Genomic DNA, 26,156 nt, shown 5'->3' on the forward strand with positions numbered 1-26,156 from the left:
AATATGTTTCTGAAGAGATTAAAGGGCTAATAAGTAAAGCCTGAAAGACAGACTTTGATGCTGATGGATCAGATCTGTTAATAGGCCCTGAGATAAGTTGTATGGGTGTGGCAGAATCCCTAATATTAAACTTAAAACTAAAATTTGGTTTTGCAGACATTTTTCTTTTATTTATTAGCCTGTTTATATTTGCTAAATACAACATCTAGTACAGTTAAAGTTTTATCCACTCATGGCAACTAAATGGTGGCTAAGCCTACAAAGGCAGATCAGGGCAGGTCTAACGCATGACACTGTACCTGTCATCCATTACCTACTATACCTCATTCATAACTAAAATCTTTATATTGTCTGTGTGCATTAGGTCTTAAATTGTGACAAATGTGATTTTATCAAGCCATAATCTTTAACATGTTCTATTTTTTTCTATCTGGGCTGTATGCTGGAAGAGATGACATCTCTCCATAGTTACCTATGGAGCTTTATAAATTCAGATCTGTAATGCAAATCCATGTTGTATGTCATCCATGCAGCATCTGCATTGCAAATCCCTGTTTGTATCTACAACCTCTTCATGCCACACCCATGCATTTATTTTGCTTGCGCTATGTAGTGAGCACAAAGTACATGTATTGCCAGTTGATGACCACTCTAGCCAACTTGTTGGGCGCAGCATAGAGTTGAGCAATCCATGCGGTTTGCTCAAAAATGTGCTGTTTTTTTAAGCCTGAAGCAAGACGTACTGGCTTCATAAATTCCCCCATGAAGTTCTTTGAGAAGATCAATCAGTTACTAATACTTCTTATTCTTACATTTTATTTAATTAGCTCATCTTGGATTCCTCGAGGAAACTACATTGAATCAAATCGAGATGACTGCACTGTATCCCTTATCTATGCCGTGCACCTGAAGAAAGCGGGAGCTGTGTCCTTCGATTACCAATACCTTGACAATAACATCTTTTTTGAATTCTTTGTAAGATTCATTTTAAATATAATTGATTTATATTTATTTACCTTTAGATCAGTTTTAGTATATTACAGGGGAACAAAACTACTAAGGCCATGTTTACATATCGGAATTTCCGTGCCGGATTCCGCCTTGGAATTTAGCACGGAAAGTCTGCTGCAGCAGAGTCCTGTTGAATTTAACAGTATTCTGCTCTGCCACAGTATTCTGCTCTTCTGTGCTAACGGGGAATTTTCCCTGCCAGATTTTTCCAGCACTTAAATTCCATTTTCCGTGTCCACAGAAAGAATGAACCTGTTCGTTCTTTCTGCGGACACCGCATGGAATGAATAGCCGTCTAAGAGACGACGCATTCCTGTGCGGTCCTAGCACTGGCATATTATGCCAGCGCCTTCAGATTGCAGAATGTCTGCATGGAGATTTTCTGTGCAGACATTCCAATGTGTGAACATAGCCTAAGGGTGGTCTTACACTTGCAGTTGCTGTTGGATGCAGTTTGTAAGCTAAAATTCGAGAAGATTCAAGAGAGAGAGGTAGTATCTGTCTTTTTTTGTATTCTTTCATTTTCAATATGATCCACACCTGGTTTTGGCTTTAAAACTAGAAAACCTGATCAAAAGCCGGTCTAAGAGCACCCTAAGTGGCAAAGTGATAAAAATATGTACTTTTTTTTTCCAATTTTCATTTTGTAGAGGCAATGCTGTGTAATGGTTTAATATATGATTATTCTTGATGACAAAATGTCAGACGGATTTACATTTAGGCCTCATGCACTTGGCAGAAGCATGCAGAGAATTACTTTACAGAGGCACACAGAGTTTTATGCAGTTTCTCTGAAGTATGAAGCTGTACGCACTTTGTATTCCACCATATTCTGTCTCCTATTGTGCCCTATTATGGAGATATTAAAAATAAAAAAATAAAAAATTATCTATAATACAGCTTCCAATCGAAAATGTCATGGCTACTATTTTTCTTTTCTGCTGAATTCATATGGCATTAAACAGAATACCTTTGTATAAAATTGAAGGTATTCAGAGGCATCATACTGACAATATAATAGGAATTTAGCACAAGCTTGTACTGATCTATGAGCCTATGCCTTTTGGGACGTTTCACATGGTAATTTCATGAAAATCTCAGTAAAGGCTAGTTTTCCAGGTTTGTTTCTGGCATTTTTTGGAAAACACACACTGCAGTTTTTGAGCCAAAGCTAGAAATGTTTTCAAAAGGAATAGGACATATAAAGGAAGGACTTTATACACCTTGGGGGGAGATTTATCAAAAACTGTACAGAGGAAAAATTGCTGAGTTGCCCATAGCAACCAATCAGATTGCTTCTTTCATTTTGCAGAGGCCTTGTTAAAAATGAAAGAAGCGAGCTGATCGGTTACTATGGGCAACTGGGCAACTTTTCCTCTGGACAGGTTTTGATAAATCTTCCTCCTTCTTCCTACTGGATCCACTTCTAACTTTGTCCCAAAAACTGCTGTGACAGTGTTCCAAAAAAAAACCAGGGAAAAGCCTGTATGGAAACCTAGCCTAAAAAACATTTCGAAACAGGCTTCAAATATAGGGTAAATGGGGCAGATTTATCAAACAAAACCTGTGCAGAGGTAATGTTGCCCAGTTGCCCATAGCAACCAATCAGATTGCTTCTTTAATTTTGCACAGACCTTTTTAAAAATGAAAGATGCGATCTGATTGGTTGCTATGGGCAACTGGGCAACTTTTCCTCTGCACAGGTTTTGATAAATCCCCCCAATATGCTTGATCTGACTGCATCATATATGATAGCATATTTAAATGTTTTTCCTGATGTTTAACCGTTGGATATACCTTCATGATCTTGCTGTATAACCAGATTTGAAGAGTAACAGGTCAGCTGTAGGACATTTTTTTTAAATACTGTTTCTGTGAAAATGACCCTTTAAAGAATTCTCTAGATTTAAGTCTTCTTTTGTTTTAACAGATTCAAAATGACCAGTGTCAAGAAACAAGTTCTGCATCAGATAAGTGGGTGAAACTCTCTGAGAACAGTGAATGGATGCATCATTCGGTATGAGCTTTTCATTATCCAAGTGTGCTGTAACATTAAAGACAATACAATCACCTGTATTTTATATTTTCTCATCTGTTTTTTATGTTCTGTTGTCATTTATTTTTATTTTTTGAAAATTTCATTCATTTTCAAAAGGCATACAGAAAAGTAAAAATCAAAACAAGCAGTAGCAAACACAAGAGCAACTAAGTGTACTCGGTAACAAGCAGGAGATCTTCCAAAACCAATATTGACTGACAACTTTACAATAGAAAGCACAAGAATCAGTGACAGATATCCTCAGCACCTCACGAGGAGGTCGATATGTATGGGTGAAGTGGGATTGCTGAGGGAGGTAGGGCGAAACACAAAGCTTGTCACTGTCCTGAATCTAGAGCTAAAATATGGTAACAGTAAAACGTGTCTCCTATCCATGTAACAGAAAAGAGGAATGAGGAGTAAGGAAGTTAGGCAGGAGAAAGCCGGAGGGAGAAAATAAATAAGGGGAGAGAAAGAGAAGAAGCCAGAGAACAGGAAAATATAGGGCGGATAAATGTACCTCATGCATACGACAGATCCCACGCCTCCACGACACCGAGGCGAATTGGAAGGTTTAGGGCAGGATGTAAGGTTAATGTGGGGAAAGACTATGAAATCTATGAGGCAAGGGTGTGAAAACTGTAGGCATTAATTAGCTAGATAGAGATGTTCATAGTTTTTCTCTGCTTGCTGTTTAGATTCAGCGAGGAGTTCTTCCAAACGACATAATTGTGAGACCTCTTGTAGCCAGGAATAGAGCGTCAGCGGAGTTGGTGATTTCCAATGTCTGGGGATCACGACCCTGGCCGCCAATAGTAGAAAAGTGATCAGGTGTTTCTTGTTCCTGGGCAAGGCTGGAGGCACGATAGAGAGAAGTAGGATCTCCAGGGTGTTTCGGAGGTTCACCAAAGTAATGCGGCGGGTGGTCCTCAACACCTGTGACCAATAAGATGCAAGGGCAGAGCAGGTCAACCATGTGTTAAGCATGGTGCCTCTCGCTTCTCCACATCTCCAACAGCAATCGGAGGTGCCCAGGTAAATTTTGGATAGAAAAGCAGGGACTCTATACCACCTGGATAATATTTTATAATTGGTTTCCTGAGCCTTACAGGAAGTGGAGATTTTATGACATTGAGAGAATGCCTTCGACTAGTTGTCATCAGAGATTTCGTGACCCAGCTCCTTCTCCCAGCCTTTGCGAAACGGCAAAGGGTCAGGGTTAGATGAGTTCAGACTCAAAGCATAAAGGCCGCTGATGGAACTAGTGGTCGAAGGAATTGTAGAACACATGGTCTCAAAGGTAGTGAGAGGGCAATGAAGTCTCAATGAGTGTCTGGTAGAGAGATAGAAATGGCGCAACTGTGTATATTGGAAGGTTTGGGTTGGTGTGAGGAGGGCTAGGGGCAGCAAATCCGGCAAAGGTCTGAGATCTATTGGCATCAGAAGAATAGAGAGGGTTGGTCCCTCCTCTCGGGAGAAGGATAGAAATGAGCAGGAGGAGGGAGCTGGCAGAAAAGAGGGGTTACGGAAGAGGGGTGTGAGAGGGCCATCTGGGAAAGAGAGGGACAAACGTGATAGGTAGGAGCAGTGGGATCCAGCAATAGAGTGCAGTACTGGAGGCAGAGATTACATAAGTGTGCGAGATTTCTGGAGGTGAGGAAGCCAGAGGACAGATCTGGGGTCTAGATCAGCTAGGTGGCCTTCTAGAGCGACCCATTGTTTAGTCAGTCTACCATTAAAGCAGTCCAAAACCCGATTGAGGACAGCAGTGGCATAGTAGGATAGGAAATCAGGGAGAGCCAGACCCCCAGCCTTCTTATTCCTGATTAACACATGGCGCGTAATCTTTCAACGGCCATGGGCCCAGACAAATTCAGACTGGAGCGCCGACAATTCATGGAAGAAGGATCTAGGCATAATAAGTGGGATGCAGGAGAATAAATATAAGAGTCATGGGAGGACATTCATTTTTAATATGTTAATCCTGCCCAGCCAAGAGAAGTCTTTGCGCTCCCATCTGGATAAGTCAGAGCGTGGAGCACTCAGAAGAGGCAGAAAATTAAGGCAGTATGTATTGGGGAGATCGGCTGGGACTTCAACACCTAAATATTTAAGCGAACCGGATTGCCATTTAAAGGGAAAGACAGTCAGTAGATGGCTTGCCACTTGGGAGGGAAGGGAGATATTAAGGGCCTCACATTTGGTAGGGTTCAGTTTGTAATTACTGAAGTCAGAGAAGCATCTTATGGTGAACATCAATGACGGGACAGAGGTAAAGGGAGAGGATAGGAAAAGGAGTAGATCGTCCGCATTTGTAATGGCACGCTGAGGTAGTTAGGCCAGAAATATCCGGGTTCTGGCGAAATGTTTTTATTTTATTTTTTGTACATTATTGTGGGGAAATCCATCTTGTCTGTTTTTAACAACATGAAGAGGTATTCTTTAGATCAAGCCCCATGGACAGTATTCTGTAGACTAGACCCTATTTACCTGTATGGGATAGATTTCTATGCATGCACTGTTACCTGAGCAGAGGTCATTTCACAGGTGAGGGATGGAGGAAAAGGTGAGGTCTGACCATCATCTGTTGTGAATGGTGTTATCTATATTCTTGTGTCACCTTTCACTAGAATCCTTACTGTAATTATAAGAAAGACAGAGCTGGGAAGTGATCTCTACAGAAAAAGAAGTGTCAGTTTATAATTAGGCCTAGTGGCCAGAATGGAAACTGCAAGATTTCAGCATTCTTATAATCTAGATAGTAAAATAAAAAGTTAGAAAAAAATTAAGAACTATTTAACTGAACTTTGCCCAATCAGAAAATAACTTCTACTTTGTATTTTTTGCAGTTTTTGCTGCATTTTCTGCTCTCCCCCCCCCCCCCACCCATTTATACATACATCAATTGTACTTGTTTTATAATGGTCAAAATGAAAATAAAAAATAATGGAAAATTACTTCATTATAATTCTTGTTTTACAATTGCAGGTGGCATTAAAATCTGGAACCAACATTTTATATTGGAGAACTACTGGAATTCTCCTGGGATCAAAGGTTGTGAAGCCTGTCCTCATAAAGAACATAACTATAGAAGGTAAACTACATTCCAGTAATCTTGTAAACTTTCTTGACGGAATATGGCAGTTTAAGGATACGTTCACACGTACGCAGATTTGATACGCAGGAATTTCTGCTGCAGATTTAATTGTAAACTAAATGACTGAGCACAGCTTCTAATCTGCAGTTACAAATCCTGCGCATCAAATCTGGGAGGGATCCTGTATGTGTGAACGTATCCTAAGGCTGGGTTTACACATTGTAAAATCAAAACAACCACAGTAAAATAGGTATAGAACTGCAGTTTTGTTAATCTAATAATGTTTTTCATTAAAGTCTATAGAGAAGTGGCCATCTGTGCAAACATTGGTTTAAAAAAAATTAACCAGATTTATCTGCCTGAAACCAGGGCTGTCTGGTTTTGCCTATAGCAACCAATCACAGGTTTTTGGTTTCAGGTAAATACAATCTTGCCCAATGTTTGAAGACTTTTCCATAGACTTTAATGAAGCTATTTTGAGGTAAAAAAAAAAAAAAACATGGCAGCTATTTTTTATACCTTTTTTACTGCATTTTTTTTTTCTTTTCGATTTTACAATGTGTGAATCCAGCCTAAAAGTAGAGCCAAAACTGTTTATCACTGAGTCACATGGCAGGGAGCTTCTTCGACACATGACATGTTACATCTGTGAAGGGATTGGTTGTCTCTCTCAGTTTATTAGCTAAGCCAACCTCCTTCTCTGCTTTTAAAAGTCCTGTCTGAGTCTAGACCCAAATGCATTTAAGAGACATGCTGCAGAATTATATTTCCATTTAAAACTGCTCAAGTTGAGGGAAAAAAACAACTTTATTTACCTGTCACCTCTTCCTGTGCTGGTCCCCACTGTCAGGGCTTCCTAATTTCCATCCCAACATGTCCCTCCCCCAGCCCTCCCCCAGCCCCCCCCCCCTCCCCACACACACACCCTGACCAGTTTTAAATATAGAAATATTGCTTCTGAATGCCCCTTTAGGGTGGGGTCAACACGTAATGGATCCGCAGCGTATTTTACGCTGCAGATCCGCCGGTGACCCGACCCATTTTGTGCCTCCAGCGGTTGCCACCCCGTTCCCCCGCCTCGCTCTGCCCCTGGCCTGTACGCAGCGGCAATCCGCCGCTATGAGCAGCCACACAAGGGACCTGCGAGTTGGCGAGTGCACTCTGTCATCGCGTTGCAGTGTACCCAGACATCGCGGCTGCTCCACGATGTCTGAGTTATGGCCATGTGCAGTGTACTTGTCATTACAAAGTAATGTGGAGTGTACTCAGACATCGCAGCTGCTCCGCAATGTCAGAGTGCACTCGCCGACTCGCAGGCCCCCTGTGTGGCTGCTCGTAGCAGTGGATTGCCACTGTGAACAAACCAGGGGCGGAGCGGAGCAGGGGAACGGGGGTGGCAACAGCAGGACTTACAAAATGGGTCAGGTCACCAGCGGATCTGCAGCATAAAATACGCTGTGGATCCGTTATGTGTGACCCTCCCCTTAAGGTACATAGGAGGGAATTTATTATTGTTTGGGTGAATGAAGTTCTTTTGACCCCTGTTTTCCTGGGCATACATCAGGTGTACTTCCCCCAAATGTATCAAAGAGGGCCATGCTCTTCATAAATAGCGAAGTCGCATAGATATAGACAAGTATCTATTGCACAAAAAAGTTGCAGGTGATAAATCTCTGGCCACTGCAAAAACCATGCCGCACTACATTCAAGTTATTTTCTAATCTAAATTATTTGAACAAAAATTTAGCAATTTCTTTCCCCATTGTGCAAAAATTTGTGACAATTACCACCAAACAAACATGGTTAAACCAATGATAAATTTCCCACATAGTGTTCTAAATCTGTACCATTTCTTCACTCTTCTATCCAAGAGAGAAATATGTCTGCCCATAGGAAAAGATGGAAGATGCCATGCTATATCGGAGCTTTATATTTCTGTGCTCCATTCTGCTATTTCCAAGGTGTCACGCATACACACATGTAGATTGCCTTTGCTAAAATTAGGTTTTACACCAAATGGATCTTACAAAAGAGTTGCCAGTACAGAATATTTTTACATTTCTGTACCGATAGACCAACCATTTCTGGTGAGCTTGTTTTCTGTCAGTCTTTAGTTGTCAGTGGCTATTGACTTTCAAAAGCATTGATTTGCAGTAATGTTTTACCATGTGTATTTTTGTCTTATTACAGGAGTGGCATACACATCTGAGTGCTTTCCTTGTAAACCCGGTACATACAGTGATACACCAGGTTCCTCTTTTTGCAAGATCTGTCCCAGGAACTCCTATTCTGACAAAGGAGTCACAGAATGCAGTAAATGTGATCAGGACACCCAATACTCAGGTATCCTAAAATGATGGCATTAACAAACATTTATCATCGTTTACCAAAGTTATGTATCTCCTGGGGTTGCTGCCAATTGATAGTATGTGTCACTATACCCCTGTGTCTATGGATAAAAGTTTGGGTTTATTGGACTTATACAACTAGCAGTAGAGCAGAATTGCATTTTAAATAATTTTATTTTATTAACATTTATATCAAGTCACCATTTTGTCATTAATGGAAATCTTACATCTTGTCAGATGACGGAGCCAGCAAGTGTTTAGATCTTCCTCCATGCTCAGCTAAAGATATGTTTCAAATACATACTCCTTGTGACAATGATGGAAAGGTAATCTATATCTACACTAATCTTTATAATGCATCATTAGGAAGGTCAATGGGGGGGATTTATCAAAACCTGTGCAGAGGAAGAGTGGTGCAGGTACCCATAGTAACACATCAAATGGCTTCTCTAATTTTTAAGAAGGCCTCCAAAAAATGAAAAACACAATCTTATGAACATGTAGCAAAAAAATTGACATGTCACGTAGACACGTCAGGAGTTTTGATCGGGGTCTGCTATTCCTACTTATCTATAGATATAGCAAAGAGAAGTGCGGCTGTGATCTTTACTTCTCGGCTCACCACTCGATACGAGTCATCACAGTATATAGGCTCCATTATACAGTCATGGCTGTAAATGTTGGCACCCCTGACATTTTTCAAGAAATTTAAGTATTTCTCACAGAAAACGATTGCAGTAACACATGTTTTGCTATGCACATGTTTATTCCCTTTGTGTGTATTGGAATTAAACCAAAAAAGGGAGGGAAAAAAGCAAATTGGACATAATGTCACACCAAACACCAAAAATGGTCTGGACAAAATTATTGGCACCCTTAACTTAATATTTGGTTGCACACCCTTTGGAAAAAATAACTGAAATCAGTCGCTTCCTATAACCATCAATAAGCTTCTTACACCTCTCAGCCGGAATGTTGGACCACTCTTCCTTTGCAAACTGCTCCAGGTCTCTCTTATTGGAAGGTGCCTTTTCCCAACAGCAATTGTAAGATCTCTCCACAGGTCTTCAATGGGATTTAGATCTGGACTCATTGCTGCCACTTTAGAACTCTCCAGCGCTTTTTTGCCATCCATTTCTGGGTGCTTTTTTAATGTATGTTTGGGGTCATTGTCCTGCTGGAAAACCCAGAATCTCGGAAGCAAACCCAGCTTTCTGACACTGAGCTGTACAGTGCGACCCAAAATCCATTGGTAATCCTCAGATATCATGATTCCTTGCACACATTCAAGGCACCCAGTGCCAGAGGCAGCAAAACAACCCCGAAACATCATTGAACAGCATTGAAACAACATTGAATCTGGAGATGGACTTGTAACATTGAGATTGTTGATGGTTCTCAAGTCCTCAGACAGTTCTCTTCTCTTTCTGTTGTCCATGCTTAGTGTGGCACACACAGACACACAATGCAAAGACTAAGTGAACTTCTCTCCTTTTTATCTGCTTTCAGGTGTGCTTTTTATATAGCCCACACCTGTTACTTGCCCCAGGTGAGTTTAAAGGAGCATCACATGCTTGAAACAATCTTATTTTTCCACAATTTTGAAAAAGTGCCAATAATTTTGTCCAGCCCATTTTTGGAGTTTGGTGTGACATTATGTCCAATTTGCTTTTTTTCCTCCCTTTTTTGGTTTAGTTCCAATACACACAAAGGGAGTAAACATGTGTAAAGCAAAATATGTGTTACTGCAATTCTTTTCTGTGAGAAATACTTCATTTTCTAGAAAAATTTCAGGGGTGCCAACATTTACGGCCATGTCGGTATGTTTTTTTTAAATCATAGTAATGCAAAGTAAAAGTAAATTTTGTTATATTTGTGGAATTCTATTGTAATAAAAATGTTCAATACAATATCAAAGGAAAAGTACAACACATCAGAGAAATGTTGTAAACACTATAGCAATGTATCTGACAATTGTAAATAGTGATTGTCTGGTTTAGTAACGTAAAACCCTGATTGACTGATAGAAGGGATAAGAAAAAAAAGGCAAGTTAGGCTAAAAAAAGTTGATCAGAAAAAAAATATTTACTTTTATAGAAGTCATAGGATCTCTAATTAACATTATTTGACACTGCTGCAGTACCAGTTGGCATGTGATGGCATGTGATGGTGGTGGTGTGGGATACTCCGGCTATTTCTGAGGGTACTTTCAGGGTATCTAAAGACACAATGCCTAGTGACAGGATGACTTTTATGAATTTAGTGTAGAAAGATAGGTCAGCACTTTGTAGTACACAGGTATGAAACTTGTAGCAATAATAAAATAGCATTTACGTAGGTACGGGGCTGCTTGAGGGTGCTTGAATGTCTCTAGTGGTACAGCAGTGCTGAAAATAAAACGTTGTTTTGTTTGACATGTTTGTTCAGACTCAGATCATGTATAAATGGATTGAGCCAAAGATATGCAGAGAAGATCTTTCTGATGCTATCAAGCTTCCAGCTTCTGGGAATAAGGAGGACTGCCCCCCCTGCAACCCAGGCTTTTATAGCAATGGGACATCTATGTGTTCTCCCTGTCCCTTTGGGACTTTTTCCGATGGTATACAAGGTGAGATGTCTGTGTATGTATGGAGAAATACATTGCTTTATAGCTATTACCATGGCTCTACTTTATAACCGTATATACTCGAGTATAAGCCAAGTTTTTCAGCACGATTTTTCGTGCTGAAAACGCCCCCCTCGGCTTATACTCGAGTGAACAAAAAAAACATTTCTGGCTTTAGCTGTGAGGGGATGGTCCCGGCCGTCCATCTCCGCCTGTCAATCCCCTTCATTGGTCTTCAACAGCCATCAGCTGTCCGGTGGGAAGAAAGGGTGAGCTGGTCCGGGCCGTCCATATTCGACCACCTATGCTGTAGGGACCGTCCGTTGGGGAGGTTTAGTCGTTCCGGGCTGTCCATCTTCACCGGGAGGTCCTCTTCTCCGCTCCGGGCCGGCCCTGGACTAGTGACATTGCCTTGGCGACGACACGCAGGGACGTTCATGCGCAGGGACGTCACTGCGCATCATCGTCAAGGCAACGTCACTAGTCCGGAGCCAGCCCGGAGCGGAGAAGAGGGCCTCCCGGTGAAGATGGACAGCCCGGAACGACTAACCCTCCCCACCGGACGGTCCCTGCAGCATAGGTGGTCGAATATGGACGGCCCGGACCAGCTCACCCTTCCCACCGAGAAATTGGGGAGGCGAGTAGTAAACAAAAGGGGGGTCTGGATGATGACGAAGGCCCGGCAGTGGTCTTCAACCTGCGGACATCCAGATGTTTCAAAACTACAACTCCCAGCATGCAAACCACAACTCCCAGGGGGGGATGATGACATGGGGGGGATGATATATTTCCCACCCTAGGCTTATAGTCGAGTTAATAACTTTTCCTGGGATTTTGGGGTGAAATTAGCGGCCTCTGCTTAAATTCTGGACAGCTTATACTCGAGTATATACGGTACATTGTTACTCTAGTCTTCTGTATACTACCACTGTATGGCTATTGACCTCAATTAGGAAAAACAGCTAAATACCAAAACTGTAAAATGTAAAAAATAAAAATGTTAAAACCTGTGTTTTTGAATAATATAGCATGTTTCAAAAAAAAAAAAAAAATTAATTATAATAATAATTAAATATTATTTATATATATATTGCTGGGGCTTATGCATTTTTGCTATTCATCCGTGGTAAATGTCAGCATCCCATCCCATGTTCAGTCCATTTCGTGCACTTACAGGAAATGATTTTGCTGGACTCAATAGGGTGATCTGTTGGACCATTGACAAATACAATAACGCTGTGTAAACCCAGTCTTATTAAATCCCAATAATGGTTTGTGATTTTAGGGTAATATTTATTAAAGGGTACCTCTCATCAAAAAAACTTTTGATATATTATAGATTTATGTATGCAGAATAACTTTACAATTGCATGTTATTAAAAAATATGCTTCTTTCTATTTAATTTTCCACTTTGAAGAAATGACCACTAGGGGTCTCCCTACCAGTCCTGGCAGCAAGCATTTCAGACTCATGCTGGAGTCCTAAACACTACGAGCTGCCAGTCTGCTTTGTTCACAAAGGAGAACACTCAGAGCTGCCAGTCTGCTTTGTTCACAGCCTGTTTGGCTGTGAACAACGCAGGCTGGCAGCTCTGAGTGTTTAGGACTCCAGCATGAGTCAGAAATGCTTGCTGACAGGACTGATCGGGAGAAATACAATAGAAAGAAGCATATTTTTCATTAACATGCTATTGGAAAGTTATTCAACATTCATTAATCTAAAATATATCAAAAGTTTATTTGATGAGAGGTACCCTTTAAATAGCTTTATACAGATTTGTAAAAAAAAAAAAAAAAGAAAAGAAAAGTATAATTCTATTCAGTAGCGATTTCACAATATGAACGTAGTCTCTGACCTAGACAGTACCACCCATGTTAGGCTTAGTCATTCTTTATTGCTGGCATTTTAACAAGACGTCATGTTTTTTTTATTTATTTTTTGGTTTGTTTCTTTTACAGAGTGTAAACTGTGTGCTGCTGGAACCGAGCCCGTACTTGGATTCGAGTATAAGTGGTGGAATATTCTTCCTGCTAACATGAAGACATCTTGCTTTAATGTAGGAAACTCAAAATGTGACGGAATGAATGGTGAGTCACTGCAGGCGTCTGACACTTGTTACTTATAAATGAGGGATTGTTAAAATATCAGTGTAAAATCTAGACACTCCTCTTGTTCATTACCTTTAAAGAACAGATTATAGCCCTAAACCCTGAACTTGATTCTAATAGAATATCTCCCCCTGCTGGACAGATTAGTTTATGTCATGCTGAATGAAAACAGCACTTTTTAGTAATTGAAATGGAAGCTTTATATATTGTAAAAGTAGATTGGTTATTATACTATGCTTTCCTTCTTAAAAAGAGATGTGGAGAGCCATAGATTCTGTTATAATATATGGTTGTGCTGTTTTGGAATAGTTGTGCCTCTAGTGGAAAGAAGAGGAACTTAAACCATAACTCTATTTAAACTTTAATCTTTATTAGGATTCCTTTAAAGAAGTGCAATTCACCAGCATGTTAGAATCCAAATAAATATGAAAGTGTTAATATAGTGTTGGATCAATTTTGCTTCTTTCCACTACTTGTTATGCAATGAGCCAGTGCGGATTCAACACAGAGGTGATTTGGATGCTTGCACAGTAGTAGTGTATTTCCCCTATTCTGTGTGATGCCTGAAACCTTTTTAGAAAAATCCTATAAAAAATCTGGAAAAGGTTGCTGGACCTAGTTGATAATTTAACCCCTTAAAGGGGTACTCCGCCCCTAGACATCTTATCCCCTATCCAAAGGATAGGGGATAAGATGTCAGATCGCCGCGGTCCCGCTGCTGGGGAGCCCCGGGATCCCCGCTGCGGCACTGCGCTATCATTACAGCACAGAGCGAGTTCGCTCTGCACGTAATGACGGGCAATACAGGGGCCGGAGCATCTTTACGTCACGGCTCCGCCCCTCGTGACGTCACGGCCCACCCCTTTCAATACAAGTCTATGGGAGGGGGCGCGGCGGTCGTCACGCCTCCTGCCATAGACTTGCATTAAGGGGACGGGCCGTGATGTCACGAGGGGCGGAGCCATGACGTCGCGCGGCTCCGTCCCCTGTATCGTCCGTCATTACGCACAGAGCGAACTCGCTCTGTGCTGTAATGATAGCGCAGTGCCACAGCTGGGATCCCGGGGCTCCCCAGGAGCGGCACCGCGGCGATCTGACATCTTATCCCCTATCCTTTGGATGTCTAGGGGCGGAATACCCCTTTAAGGACTCAGCGTTTTTCCATTTTTGCATTTTCATTTTTTCCTCATCACCATCTAAAAATCATAACGCTTTCAATTTTGCACCTAAAATTCCATATCATGGCTTATTTTTTGCGCCACCATTTCTACTTTGCAGTGACATTAGTCATTTTACCAAAAAATCCATGGTGAAACGGAAAAAAAATGATTGTGCGACAAAATTGAAGACAAAATTTCGTTTTGTAACTTTTGGGGGCTCCCGTTTCTACACAGTGCATTTTTCGTTCAAAATGACACCTTATCTTTATTCTGTAGGTCCATACGGTTAAAATTATACCCGAATTATATAGGTTTGATTTTGTTGTACTTCTGAAAAAAATCATAACTACATGCAGGAAAATGTATATGTTTAAAATTGTCATCTTCTGACCCTTCTAACTTTTTTATTTTTCCGTGTACGGGCCAACATGAGGGCTCATTTTTTGCGCCGTGTTCTGAAGTTTTTATCGGTAGCATTTTTGTGTTGATCGGACTTTTTGATCGCTTTTTATTCGTTTTTTTATGATATAAAAAGTGACCAAAAATATGCTATTTTGGACTTTGGAATTTTTGCGTGTACGCCATTGAACATGCGGTTTAATTAATGATATAATTTTATAGTTCGGACATTTACGCACGCGGCAATACCACATATGTCATTTTCTATTTTTATTTACACAGTTTTTTTTTTTTATGGGAAAAGGGGGGGTGATTCAAACTTTTATTAGAGAAGGGGTTAAATGACCTTTGTTAACTTTTTTTTTCACTTTTTTTTTGCAGTGCTATAGCTCCCATAGGGACCTATAACACTGCACACACTGATCTCTTATGCTGATCCCTGCAAAGCCATAGCTTTGCACGTATCAGTGAGATAGGGGCTCGATTGCTCAAGCCTGTAGCTCAGGCTTGGAGCAATCAAACCCCGATCGGACACGGCGGAGACAGATAAGGAGACCTCCGCTTGCGACCTAGCTGATCGTAACGTCTAGATTTTTATCGCGATGTCCCGATCCACCTGACTGAGCTGCCGGGAAGCGTTTACTTTAGTTTTCAGATGTGGTGGTCAACTTTGATCGCCGAGTCTGAAGGGTTAACAGTGCCGCATGCTGTTAGCCCAGGGTCCCGGCTATCGTTAGCAGCCGGGACCGACCCGGTGTGATGTGGGGTCATGGCGTGACCCCGTTTTTCACACCGGGACCGGGCTCAGGGCGTACAGGTACGCCCTGAGTCCTTAAGAGGTTAAATCCTTATTCTTAAGGTCACATCAGGGCTCAAGTCCTGCAGGAACTTATGGGAATGGAGTTCCTGCACTTTTTCCACAGCAGGAACGCAGTTCCCATTAGCAGGAGTCCTGCAGAACTAGCCCTTAAAGGGTTACTCTGCCCTTAGACATGTTATCCCCTATCCAAATGATAGGGGATAAGATATCTGATCGCGGAGGTCTCGGCTGCGGCACCCCAGACATCCGGTGAACTTCGCTTCCTGACGGATGACTGGTGATGCAGGGTAGAGGCTTGTGATGTCACAGTAATGCCCCCTCAATGCAAGTCTATGGGAGGGGGCATGACGGCTGTCACGCCCCCTCCCATAGACTTGCATTGAGGGGCCGTGACCATGAGTCATGAGCCTCTGTTGCTGTAACAAACACTCTAAACGAACACCGGGAGCAGCAGGGAGAACGTGGGGGTCCCCAGCAGCGCATAGGGTATAAGATGTCTAGTACCCCTTTAAGTGGAAATCTAGCGTGAGTTCCCACACTTTTTTTTCCCAGGACTTGACCCCTGGGTTACATAATATTGGTCTAGCTATTGCTGGATTATAGCACATGCAAAAAAAAAGGGGAAATTGTTATTCGGCGCAATGTGGGTTATTGTCCATACATAAATTATCACAGTAATTATTTTGGAGAGTGAATTTAGGTCTACACTCGGCAATGTTCAAAGCCACTTAGAAGTAATTTTTCCGGATACAGGTTTCCTTCATGCTTGGTAACAGTGAGGGGTCCAACCTTAGCACTGCTTAAACTTCTAAATCTCCAACATCTCCAGTACTAAAAAATTGGTATTGAAAATCCCTGTATCTATAAAGCAGTCATTCCAAATCAGTTACATGTTGTGCTATTAGTATATTAAAGATCCATTTGTTCAGATAATCTCATATTTTACTAATAGTGTGAAAACATGTCCATGAAGGCTATGCAACTACAGTATGTCAAAGGGATATAGAAAGATTGTTACCATTTAGACATTCATATGAGAGGTTAGTTGCAGACACACACTAGCCTACAACACATCTGCGTATGATTAGGAATCTCGGAAACAAATCTGCCAAATGTAAACATACCTCTAACCAGTGTTTCCCAAAAGGCGTGCCTCCAGCTGTTGCAAAACTAAAACTCCAGTGGCTGTCAGGCCATGCTGAGAGTTGTAGTTTTGCAACAGCTGGAGGCACACTGATTGGAAAATGCTGATTAGAGGTATGTTTACATCTGATTCCTGAAACTAAAAAGGCTATGTTTCTGTAGAATATGCCTGGAAATTTACACGCCTTATGCAGTTGTATTAAAAAGATGCAGAAATGTCTTTAAAGGGGTACTCCGCCCCTAGACATCTTATCCCCTATCCAAAGGATAGGGGATAAGATGTCAGTTCCCCGCTGCTGGGGAGCCCCCGGGATCGCCTCTGCGGCACCCCGCTATCATTACTGCGCAGAGCGAGATCGTTCTGCACGTAATGACGGGCAATACAGAGGCCGGAGCATCGTTACGTCACAGCTCCACCCCCCGTGACATCATGGCCCGCCCCGTCAATACAAGTCTATGGGAGGGGGCGTGGCGGTCGTCACGCCCCCTGCCATAGACTTGCATTAAGGGGACGGGCCGTGATGTCATGAGGGGCGGAGCTATGACATCACGCTGCTCCTGCCCCTGTATCGCCCGTCATTACGCACAGAGCGAACTCGCTCTGCGCAGTAATGATAGCGGGGTGCCGCAGTGGCGATCCCTGGGGTCCGCGGCGGGACTAACATCTTATCCCCTATCCTTTGGATAGGGGATAAGATGCCAGGGGCGGAGTACCCCTTTAATCAATCCACCACATGTGACCATACCATAAATGTTTTGTTCCTTAAAGGAAAACATTTTCTTTTAAATCAACTGGTGCCAGAAAGTTAAATAGATTTGTAAATGACTTCTATTTAAAAATCTTAATCCTTCCTGTACTTGTCAGCTCCTGTATAATACAGAGGAATTTCTTTTCTTTTTGAATTTCCTTTCTGTCTGACCACAGTGCAAGCAAATCCCCATAGCAAACCTCTTCTGCTCTGGACAGTTCCTGACATGGGCAGAGGTGTCAGCAGAGAGCACTGTGTTCAGACAGAAAATAAATTCAAAAAGAAAAGAACTTCCTCTGGAGCATACAACAGTTGCTAAGTACTGGAAGGATTAAGATTTTTTTTATATAGAAGTAATTTACAGATCTGTTTAACTTTCTGGCACCAGTTGATTTAAATGAAAATGTTTTCCAGTGGAGTACCCCTTTAAGCTACCCTGCTCCCTTAGTCATGTTTCTTACTTTCTGTTCCACCTTTCACCTACATCTAGCAAGCAACCTATGACTAGTTTTAATTATATAGCCATAACTCTACACTGCATTGTGTGTTCTACAGGTTGGGAAGTTGCTGGAGATCATGTCCAGAGTGGAGCCGGTGGGTCTGACAATGACTACCTGCTTCTAAATTTGCATATTCCAGGATTTAAGTAAGTTATAAAACAGTATTGTAGTCGTCAATTTTATTAAAACGCTTCATTTCCCCCCCCATATTTTATGATAGAAGTAAACAATTTTTAAAGCACCTGAAGAATAGATGACATAAATAAAGTGTTACATATAGACCAGTCATAGAATAAGGTAGGTAGGGTGGGTGACAGAATCTGTTCTGTGTGGAGCTGAGCATTAATATTTCATAATTTGACTACCCCGTATATACTCGAGTATAAGCCGACCCAAATATAAGCCGAGGCCCCTAATTTCACCCCAAAAAACAAGGAAAAGTTATTGACTCGACTATAAGTCTAGGGTGGGAAATACATCATCCCCCCATGTCATCATCCAGACCCCTGTCATTTTCACCCCCGTCATCGTCACCCCGTCATCTACCCCCTCGTCATCACCCCCCCCCTTCATAATCACCCCCCCCCATCATCATCATAATCCCTTTCAGTGGTCTTCAACTTGCGGACCTCCAGATGTTGCAAAACTACAACTCCCAGCATGCCCGGACAGCCATCGGCTGTCCTGGCATGCTGGGAGTTGTAGTTTTGAACCATCTGGAGGTCCGCAGGTTAAAGACCACTGCGGCCTTCGTCATCATCCAGACCCCCCCTTTAGTTTTCTACTCACCTCCCCTTGGTGGGAAGGAAGAGTTAGCTGGTCCGGTCCATCTATGCTGTAGGGACCGTCCCTTGGGGAGGGTTAGTTGTTCCGGGCTGTACATTTTCCCCGGGAGGCCCTCTTCTCCCCTCCGGCCCCAGACTAGTGACGTTGCCTTGACGATGATGCACAGGGATGTTCATGCGCAGGTACGTCTGCTGCGCATGGACGTCCCTGTGCGTCGTCGTCAAGGCGGCGTCACTAGTCAGGGGCAGGCCCGGAGAAGAGGGCTTCCCGGTGAAAATGGACAGCCCGGAACGACTAACCCTCCCCACCGTACGGTCCCTGCAGCATAGATGGCCCGGACCAGCTCACCCTTCCTTCCCACCGAGAGTAGAAAGCTTAAAGGGGGGTCTGGATGATGACGAAGGCCCGCAGTGGTCTTCAACCTGCGGACCTCCAGATGTTTCAAAACTACAACTCCCAGCATGCCCGGACAGCCGATGGCTGCCCGGGCATGCTGGGAGTTGTAGTTTTGCAACATCTGGAGGTCCGCAGGTTGAAGACCACTGAGAAGGGATTGACAGGCAGAGAGTTCACTCGAGTATAAGCCGAGGGGGGTGTTTTCAGCAAGAAAAAACGTGCTGAAAAACTCGGCTTATACTCGAGTATATACGGTGTATTCGAAGATCTTTTTTGCCATTGTATTTGGTCGTTTTGCAGAAAATGTTAAACTAAAACCAGGTAGGAAAGCTGCATTCAACAATACTGACAGTAAATTCTCCATTATTCTTTTTTTTTTTTTTTTTCACTCTCAGGCCTCCCACATCTGGAGGGAACAGCGCAGAAATAGGCAGAATCACTTTTGTGTTTGAAACCATTTGTACGGCTGACTGTGTGCTGTACTTCATGGTGGTAAGTGAATCTGTGTATAATAATATATTGGTACTGTCCACTGCTCTTTATTGGTTGCAATATACAATAATAGCATGTAGCAATAATTGACATTATATGTTCGCCTTTGTATTACATATGTGTGGAGTTCTGATATAAGTGCTGTTTTTTGCATTCTGTAGACTTTGAGGCAAGAATAGGAAGTGTAAACCCCCAGCCATGCCGGTTATTAATGGGTATGCTCAAGGGAGTGTAAAATATTAGAAACATTGCTATACATTTCATAGTATGAACCTCTGTTCCAAAAACTTCACTGTGGATCCTATCATGTTGACTGGTAGACTGTAACTTGCTTGCCATGTAATCTCTCCTTCTAACAGTCCACCAAAATATATTGGTCCTGTGACCTATCATCACTGTACCAAACCCAGATAGAGGTCAATGTCAAGGCAGGAACTAGCTGTGTCTGATGTACAGTATGTATCAAGAGAACTGACCACTATATGGATCTATATTCTCTCACCTTGGTGTAAAAAGTGTAGTTCAACTATGTTTAATCTATCTATTATCTCAAATCTTTTGATTATCTATCTCATATCTATCTATCTATCTCATATCTATCTATCTAATATCTATCTATCTATCTATCTATCTCATATCTATCTATCTCATATATATCTATCTATCTATCTCCTATCTATTATCTCAAATCTATCTATTATCTATTTATCTCATATCTATCTATCTATTATCTCAAATCTATCTCATATCTATCTATCTATCTATCTATCTATTATCTCAAATCTATTTATTATCTATCTATCTCATGTCTATCTATCTATCTGTTATCTATCTCATATCTATCTATCTATCTATCTATCTATCTATCTATCTATCTACCTATCTCATATCTATTTATCTATATATCTATCTCATATCTATCTATCTCCTATCTATCTATCTATCTATCTATCTATCTATCTACCTACCTATCTCATATCTATTTATCTGTCATATCTATCTATCTCATATCTATCTGTCTGTCTATCTCATATATATATATGTCTATCTATCTATCTATCTATCTATCTCATATCTATCTATCTCATATATATCTATCTATATCTATCTATCTCATATCTATCTATCTATCTATCTCATATCTATCTCATATCTATCTATCTATCTATCTCATATCTATCTATCTATCTATCTATCTATCTATCTCATATCTATCTATCTATCTATCTATCTATCTCATATCTATCGATCTATCTATCTCATATCTATCTATCTATCTATCTATCTCATATCTATATATCTATCTATCTCATATCTATCTATCTATCTATCTATCTCATATCTATCTATCTCATATCTATCTATCTCATATCTATCTATCTATCTATCTCATATCTATCTATCTATCTATCTCATATCCATCTATCTATCTATCTATCTATCTATCTATCTCATATCTATCTATCTATCTATCTATCTCATATCTATCTATCTATCTATATATCTATCTAGCTATATATCTTACCCTTTATTTATTTGGCAGATTTCTTTCCTTATTAAATTACATTATAGCTTAGTAACTGCTTTAAAGGGGTCTTCTCATGACTATATGCCCTGGTAGGCCTCTGAAGCTAATAGTAGGGGGTTGCATGCTCAGGGCCTCCCAATGCTGATCTGTGTGAGTATTGTATCCTGTTGGACTCCAGGCATCCCTGTATTACAAGGATAGTCATTTATCTTAATGGCAGCCTTGTGATACTGCCGGCCATGGCGTCATCTAGCATTAGCAGCTGCTTGCCTGGGGTGCTGTGAGCAGGACCTGGGTGATCAGCAGATTACACACTTTGAAAGGGGTCATCTCTGATACAACAACCCCTTCTGTAAGCAATGTAGTCTACCGTATAAATAAGCTGAATAATGGTGTTCTTTATCTCGGTGCAGTGAAAGGTTATTAATGTTAAGGTTTTATCCCTGCAGGATGTTAACAGAAAGACCACTAGCGTGGTGGAGTCATGGGGAGGAAACAGAGAAAAGCAGTCCTATACGCACGTCATATCAAAGAATGCTACATACATGTTTACATGGGCATTCCAGAAGACAAATCAAGCTCAAGATGTAAGTATTATACAGTGACCAGTTTATTATGAGCACTCCAGGATTTTTTCTTTTTTGCTGATATAGTATGGCATGGGTTATTATTAAGGAATAATCTAGACTTTCTTTTGCATGCTTTGTGTTTACTTGTTTTAGGTGATGTTTCAGTAATGTTTTTTTAGCCATATTTATTTATATCTCCCCACTGAAATGATTTCCTAATGCTGCTTACATTTCCCTTGATGCCTTTGACATTGCAGATTGTCTTTTCACTGCACTCCCTTTAGGACCTCAGTCTGCCTGAAGAACGTAGTATTCTGCAAGCACATATAGCTTAAGACTTCAGATCATTAGAAAACACCTCAATTGTCATTGTAGGTCAATGTTTCTCTTAAAACCCCACTTTGAATAAGATACCGTATCAAAACTCCATGTAAGGCTGGGTTCACACTACGTTTTGTAACTACGGTTCCCGTATAAGGCTGGGAGGAGGGGGGCGGGGCTTAATCACGGCACCCGCACTCAGCCTTATAGGGGAACCGTATTTAATGCATGTCTATGAGCCGCCCAGAGTGAACCGCAGCCTCCGGTCGGCTGCTTTTTCGTCCGTATGCGGTTTCCCGACCGCAGGTCGGGAAACCGCATACGGCCGAAAACGCAGCCTACCGGAGGCTGTGGTTCACTCTGGTCGGCTCATAGACATGCATTAAATACGGTTCCCCTATACGGCTGAGTGCGGGCGCCGCAATTAAGCCCCGCCCCCCTCCTCCCAGCCTTATACGGGAACCGTAGTTACAAAACGTAGTGTGAACCCAGCCTAATATGAAATGTCACCAACAGCCAGGTGAATTACTCAGATTTATATGTTGGTTGGAGTCATTTCACACTACGAGCAGTTTGGCATTTTTTTGGAAGAAGTATTCCCATGAAGAGAATGTGATTTAGCCTATAATTACAATTAGGATGTTTTAGAAAAATTTGTAGTTTTCAAGGAAGGTTTATAACTACCATATACTCTAATCCCATAGAGATAGCATTTAAAGTTTATATACTTTATGTTCGTTCTTAAAAATTGTAAAATGTGAAAGCATTCAAATTCATCGGGTGAATGTATGTAATTTAACCTTTTTGATTCTGTATGTTCATATATGCATTCTTTAATAATAAACAATTCTCGAGATAGTAGCATACAGATAGAGCTGGAAGGTGAGAGATCTGTAAGTTACTAGGAGGGATCTGATAGATGATGATGTTATCCTGTAGTTTACAGAAAGTCAGCTGACCCAGGACAGACAAATTCTTGAGACACATGAATCCATGTAATTTTTTGGTGGTCTGACTGCTGGTCACATGACCCAGCTACAGTAAGAAATTGTAAATAAGGAAAAAAAGAGACAAACAACTCTTACCCCTCCAAGATATAATGCTATGTTCAGAGTTGATCTCTGATTTAAATACTTATTGTCACATAGGGCAGGGATACGGTGAAACCCTAAACTCGTCCACACCCTCTGTCCCTTCCTATTGCTTTCCCGTCCTAAATAACGGATCCACAACCACGAATACGGTCCCTGCCTTTCTATGTGCAGGGATTGTCGGTGTGAAAATAATAAACTACAGAGGTATACAGTACACTACAGGAAAATGGTCAGAAATACAAGAGGAGACTTACTCTAACAATACAAAGAAGACTCACTAACAATATAAGGGAAGACAGAAAAATAAACATAAATCGTAGTCGACAAGCTGCAGTCTTAACCGAGAGGAGCAAATAGATACTGAGTCAGAAAGCGAGAGGGAAGTTTAGAGTTTTAAAGCCAAAGTCAAAACCAGTGAGCTGAATATCAATAGGATCACTAGTTACTGAAAGAAAACTCCTTTTCACTGGAAATGGCTGGAGGTCACAGAAGGTCTTATATAGCCAGCAACACAGGTGAAGAATTAGGCAGAACACAGCATGGATCAACTGTCCACAATCCCAGAATGGCTAGATTGTAGTCACAGCAACCAAACCAAGCCAAAGCTCAAGATAGTTTAAAGGGGTACTCCGCTGGAATTTTTATTTTTAAATGAACTGGTGCCAGAAAGTTAAACAGATTTTTAAATTACTTCTATTAAAAAAATCTTAATCCTTCTAGTACTTATAAGCTTCTGTAAGCTCCAGAGTGAATTCTTTTCTTTTCAAATTTCCTTTCTGTCTGTCCACAGTGCTCTCTGCTGACACCTCTGTCCATTTTAGGAACTGTCCAGAGTAGGAGCAAATACCCCTAGCAAACCTCTCCTGCTCTGGACAGTTCCTGAAATGAACAGAGGTGTCAGCAGAAAGCACTGTGGTCAGACTGAAAGGAAATGTGAAAAGAAAATAACTTCCTGTGGAGCATACAGAAGCCTATAAGTACTAGAAGGATTAAGATTTTTTAATAGAAGTAATTTACAAATCTGTTTAACTTTCTGTCATCAGTTGATTTAAAAAATTTGTTTTCCAGTGGAGTACCCCTTTCACCCTTTGGTTTGTTTAGGGGGCCTATGCAGGATTTTCTAAAGGGGAGGGGGTCATTGTTGTAAACATGGAAATAATTGCATAGTATACATTTGTACACAAATACACGCACATATACACCAGGCAACACACACACACACACTTACCTTCTCTGATAGTTTTCTTTTATGGTTACGATTAATAAGACAGTGGGGGGGGGGGGGGGGGGCACACTACAACTGAACTGCAAATTGTGATTTTCTCTGCTGGTGAAGTCATCATCTCCAAGGTAATGTTCTCTTTTTACCAGTAGATGGCATAAGTAGCTAACTTACAGACACTACAGATCATTAGTGGGGGAGCTTTTAACCCATTAAGTCAATAAACTCTCTGCTCAGCTTTAGCACCAAATATTCATGTATAATCACAGGCATTTCATTCTGTCCTTATTCCTATTTTATGGTCCATTTTCTGAGAGCATTAAGAAAATGCCCTACTGGTCATCACAAACAGTCAGCAAGAGTAAAGTACTAAAAGTACTGCCCAAAATACTATGTGTAAACCCAGCCCAAATATTATCCCACATTGTTATTAGGGCCGAAAGATTGACGTCATGTAAATAACAAAATATTGTTACTGAGCATTGGTGTTAGTACACCTCTTAGTCACTCTGAAGATCTCTGAACAACTCTCTGAATCAGTGTTTCCCAACCAGGGTGCCTGCAGCTGTTGCAAAACTACAACTGCCAGCATGCTCGGACAGCCTTTGGTTGTCCGAGCATGCTGGCAGTTGTAGTTTTGCAACAGCTGGAGGCACTCGGGTTGGGAAGCACTGCTCTGAATGATAGAGGGGAAGCAACAAAATTTGCAGTAATGCTATGATAGGGTCCTTTGTGACTGAAAAAAGATAAATCACTTTTTTTTTCTGATAAATGAGTATGCTGTAAATAAATTATTGATTTTTAATCTGTAACATTGAGCTTGAATATGTTGTGCCTACACAGTCATGGCCGTAGATGTTGGCACCCCTGAAATTTTTCAAGAAAATGAAGTATTTCTCACGGAAAAGTATTGCAGTAACACATGTTTTGCTATACACATGTTTATTCCCTTTGTGTGTATTGGAACTAAACCAAAAAAAGGGAGGGAAAAAGCAAATTGGACATAATGTCACACCAAACTCCAAAAATGGGCTGGACAAAATTATTGGCATCCTTAACTAAAATTTGGTTGCACACCCTTTGGAAAAAGTAACAAAATCAGTGGCTTCCTATAACCATCAATAAGCTTCTTACACCTCCCAGCCGGAATGTTGGACCACTCTTCTTTTGCAAACTGCTCCAGGTCTCTCTTATTGGAAGGGCGCCTTTTCCCAACGGCAATTTTAAGCTCTCTCCACAGGTGTTCAATGGGATTTAGATCTGGACTCATTGCTGGCCACTTCAGAACTCTCCAGCACTTTGTTGTCATCCATTTCTGGGTGCTTTTTCACGTATGTTTGGGGTCATTGTCCTGCTGGAAGACCCAAGATCTCGGATGCAAACCCAGATTTCTGACACTGGGCTGTACAGTGCGACCCAAAATCCATTGGTAATCCTCAGATTTCATGATGCCTTGCACACATTCAAGGCACCCAGTGCCAGAGGCAGCAAAACAACCCCGAAACATCATTGAACCTCCACCATATTTCATTGTAGGTACTGTGTTCTTTTCTTTGTAGGCCTCGTTCCGTTTTCGGTAAACAGTAGAATGATGTGCTTTACCAAAAAGCTCTATCTTGGTCTCAGATGTTTTCCCAGAAGGATTTTGGCTTACTCAAGTTCATTTTGGCAAAATGTAGTCTTGCTTTTTCATGTCTCGGTGTCAGCAGTGGGGTCCTCCTGGGTCTCCTGCCATAGCATTTCATTTAATTTAAATATCGACAGATAGT

General features: G+C 41.3%; 1 protein-coding gene across 4 annotated transcripts in view; it reads left to right on the forward strand.

Annotated features, from left to right (window-relative positions):
* The window catches only part of ELAPOR2 (endosome-lysosome associated apoptosis and autophagy regulator family member 2), a 175,768-nt gene that overhangs the window by 123,869 nt on the left and 25,743 nt on the right, over positions 1-26,156 (forward strand). For 3 of the 4 annotated variants that reach the window (XM_056573385.1, XM_056573384.1, XM_056573386.1), the window contains 10 exons: positions 828-975; positions 2,942-3,028; positions 6,038-6,143; positions 8,337-8,489; positions 8,732-8,820; positions 10,922-11,102; positions 13,059-13,187; positions 18,035-18,125; positions 19,557-19,653; positions 21,631-21,768. In XM_056573385.1, coding sequence (XP_056429360.1) covers positions 828-975; positions 2,942-3,028; positions 6,038-6,143; positions 8,337-8,489; positions 8,732-8,820; positions 10,922-11,102; positions 13,059-13,187; positions 18,035-18,125; positions 19,557-19,653; positions 21,631-21,768 — 1,219 coding nt within the window. Of the gene's footprint in view, positions 1-827; positions 976-2,719; positions 2,850-2,941; positions 3,029-6,037; positions 6,144-8,336; positions 8,490-8,731; positions 8,821-10,921; positions 11,103-13,058; positions 13,188-18,034; positions 18,126-19,556; positions 19,654-21,630; positions 21,769-26,156 lie in introns of those variants that run through there. The other variant, XM_056573387.1, reaches the window with a different exon arrangement.

The sequence above is a fragment of the Hyla sarda genome, chromosome 4, assembly GCF_029499605.1.
Source record: "Hyla sarda isolate aHylSar1 chromosome 4, aHylSar1.hap1, whole genome shotgun sequence".
NCBI classification, from domain to species: domain Eukaryota; kingdom Metazoa; phylum Chordata; class Amphibia; order Anura; family Hylidae; genus Hyla; species Hyla sarda.